The following is a 2,787-nucleotide window of genomic DNA, read 5'->3' on the forward strand; positions in this document are numbered from 1 at the left end:
ATTTATCAGTGGATATAATAAACCTTTTCATTAAATTAATCTTCAGCGAAAAATTGTATCGTTGGTAAATTAATTTTTTATTTATGAAGTGATATTTTTTGCCTGTTTTTTCGTAATGGGAACCACCATGATTTTATTGTTCGGATTAGCGATAACCTTGATTTCGATTATAATTTTTTTTTTTATTTTGATAATAATATGCTCAATTACATCACGATTACTTATTGTCTAAGTCTATGACAGATTGTATTGTAATTAAATTAAGAAAAAAATATCATAGGAAGAAATCAATTCGTGAAAATACCTTACCGTTTATAAAGGTTTAAGAAGTCCAACCTCAGTAATAATCTTCTTTAATAACGAATAGAAGCTTATTATAAACCTTTAGAAATACCAAAACATTTCCTAGAGCGAGGCCCTACAGCTGTCTCAGATCTCATTAATCATTGTAATTATAGTTTTAGTAGCACTGCTACAGAAAGCCGATATGAAATAAGCAATCAACATCGATGGACTTCGAAAAAGCCTTTAGCTGAAATGATCGCAGAAGCTAAACAAGCCTCTTTTAATATCGGGCTCTAAGAAATAAGCTTTCCTTCTAATTAAGAAAGGAGAGAGCGATAAATGTGGAATGTCTCATTTTCTTCATTTGGAATGTTCTCATTCTCTGTAACTGCCATTTTCATCTAATTAGGAATACAGGAGAAAATACCTCTCCTCTAAGGTTTGTCTTAATTATTATGAAATATTAAAATCCTTCTTGTCTTTTGTTCTTATAAATCTATCTTGATCTGCCGTGGTCGTCGCCCATTTCATTAATTAGGCCATTGATGAAATGTCATATCTGAAAGATAAATTAGTAGATCCACCAGGGTAAATAAACGCTAATTTCATCGATTAAATCGAAGATTAACTGAATACTATATGAACTAAATTTCAAGCAAACTCGCTACATAACTACGGTATTAATGTAAAACAAACAAGTTTGTAAACTTGTAAAAAGCTTGTAAACTCGCATTAAGTTTTAAGAAATAGTAATAATCGGTCATATTTTCGAAGCCATATGTAAACGATTTTTTAGATGAAAATATCAATTAATTTTAATAAAGTATAAAAATCAAAGCATTAAACTAAATTCTAAATTAAATTTGGCTTACTTTTCAAAGTAAAATGATGAAAATAATGGACAACCCTTTCCTACAAACGAAAAAATTCTTGGATTCCCAAGAACGAGATGGAATTTCACAAGATGTGAGTAAAAAATTGTTTTTTGCGGATTTTCAGTCTGATTGTGTTTCGTCTACACGACCAGTTTGAGGCGAATCGAGCGAAATCAACTACCCTCCAAAAATAATTAGTATAGGTAACATAAAACTTTCAAAAGTTTTTCATTGATTTCGTATTCCGTAGCAGCTTTCACATAACATACCCACCTGTTACACTCCTCCTTATCTACGCTCTGGTTGCTAGGGGCATCAAGCGCTGTGTTTGGCATAAGCTTTGAATCATTTGTTTGTAAAGTAAAGGTTATTAAGGCATTCATGAAATCATATAATTATATGCGGGAGATTACTTGTTATGACCAAATATTGATATGAATATAGTGGATACTGTAAAATCAACCATGCCCTGCAACACAGTTAAAGACAATCCTAAAAAAGCTTCTTTAATTCCTTTGGATTGGCTAACGAAACCGTGGGAAAGGCTTCATATGGACTATTTGGGACCAGTTATAGGTCAATATTACTTCGTTGTTGTGGATATTCGAAATGGCTGGAAGCTCTTCCGATAAAATCAATGGCAACAGAAGTGACAGTAAAATTTTGCGTCAAATTTTTGCCAGTTTCGGTCTTCCTGAGGTGCTTCTGATACTTATTCGTCATTTTGATCAGTAGAAATTCAACGTTTACTTAAAAGAAATGGAATTGAACTCAAGATAGGAGCACCTTATAATTCTGCTACGACTGGAGCAGAAGAAAACAGTCAAACGATTATTGAAAACTGCATTAGCAGAATCATCCAGTGCAAATTTAACAAAACTCAATAGTTTTCTAATACAATATAAAAATTTTCTGCATTCCACTACTAATTGGTAACCATCACAATTATACTTGGTCGTAGTTTGGATTGGATCTGCTCCGTCCTATATTTTCTAAAACCTGCTACCTGAGTGGAAGAGAAATAGAAACAGCAAATTGACAAGCAAAGAGAGAAGCCACCGTCTTTGAAAAACATTTCCCAATCGGACGATGAAGGGGTGAAAAATTCTCGCCAAGAGAGAGAAAAAAAATAGAAGTATTTGGAACCAGTTGTTGGTCAACATTACTTCATTGTTGTGGACAGTCATTCGAAATGAGTTTACAGTAAAATAAAGTAAATGTTATGAACTGAATCAATGTATGAATCGATCGAAAAATCAAGTTAATGTTTGATAAAATATGTTACCTATCAAAACTTAGAGTAAGGTGGATTTGTTCGTTTTATTTGTAAACGCCACAAACATTATGTGTAATGGAAACTATCATTAAAGCATAAAAAATATGGGAGTTTTGACTGATGCCTAAGAAATAAAAGCTCATGTAAATTTAAAGTATAAAAGTCCTACAAAAATATTACACTTTAGTTTAATTTTTATAATAACACGATGGAAAAAAAAAAGTTTAACTTTTATTTACTTCGTCTCACTCTACATTATCTTTTAATAATACCCCACTCATTCCTGTTGAACAGATCCGTTACTTAAGACTAAATCTGGACAAACGACTGACATGGAATCCTCATACAAGA

At 32.0% G+C, this 2,787-nt stretch overlaps 1 protein-coding gene across 1 annotated transcript in view; it reads left to right on the plus strand.

Annotated features, from left to right (window-relative positions):
- The first annotated feature begins 1,092 nt into the window (after window positions 1-1,092).
- LOC106679312 (uncharacterized) overlaps window positions 1,093-2,787 on the plus strand; it is a 67,464-nt gene continuing 65,769 nt past the window's right edge. The window contains exon 1 of the mRNA XM_014418394.2: window positions 1,093-1,251. Within this exon, the coding sequence (XP_014273880.1) occupies window positions 1,171-1,251 (81 nt within the window). The 5' untranslated portion in view covers window positions 1,093-1,170. The remainder of the gene's footprint in view (window positions 1,252-2,787) is intronic.

Source organism: Halyomorpha halys, unplaced genomic scaffold (assembly GCF_000696795.3).
Source record: "Halyomorpha halys isolate HHAL.00 unplaced genomic scaffold, Hhal_1.1 Scaffold194.1, whole genome shotgun sequence".
Classification (NCBI taxonomy): Eukaryota; Metazoa; Arthropoda; class Insecta; order Hemiptera; family Pentatomidae; genus Halyomorpha; species Halyomorpha halys.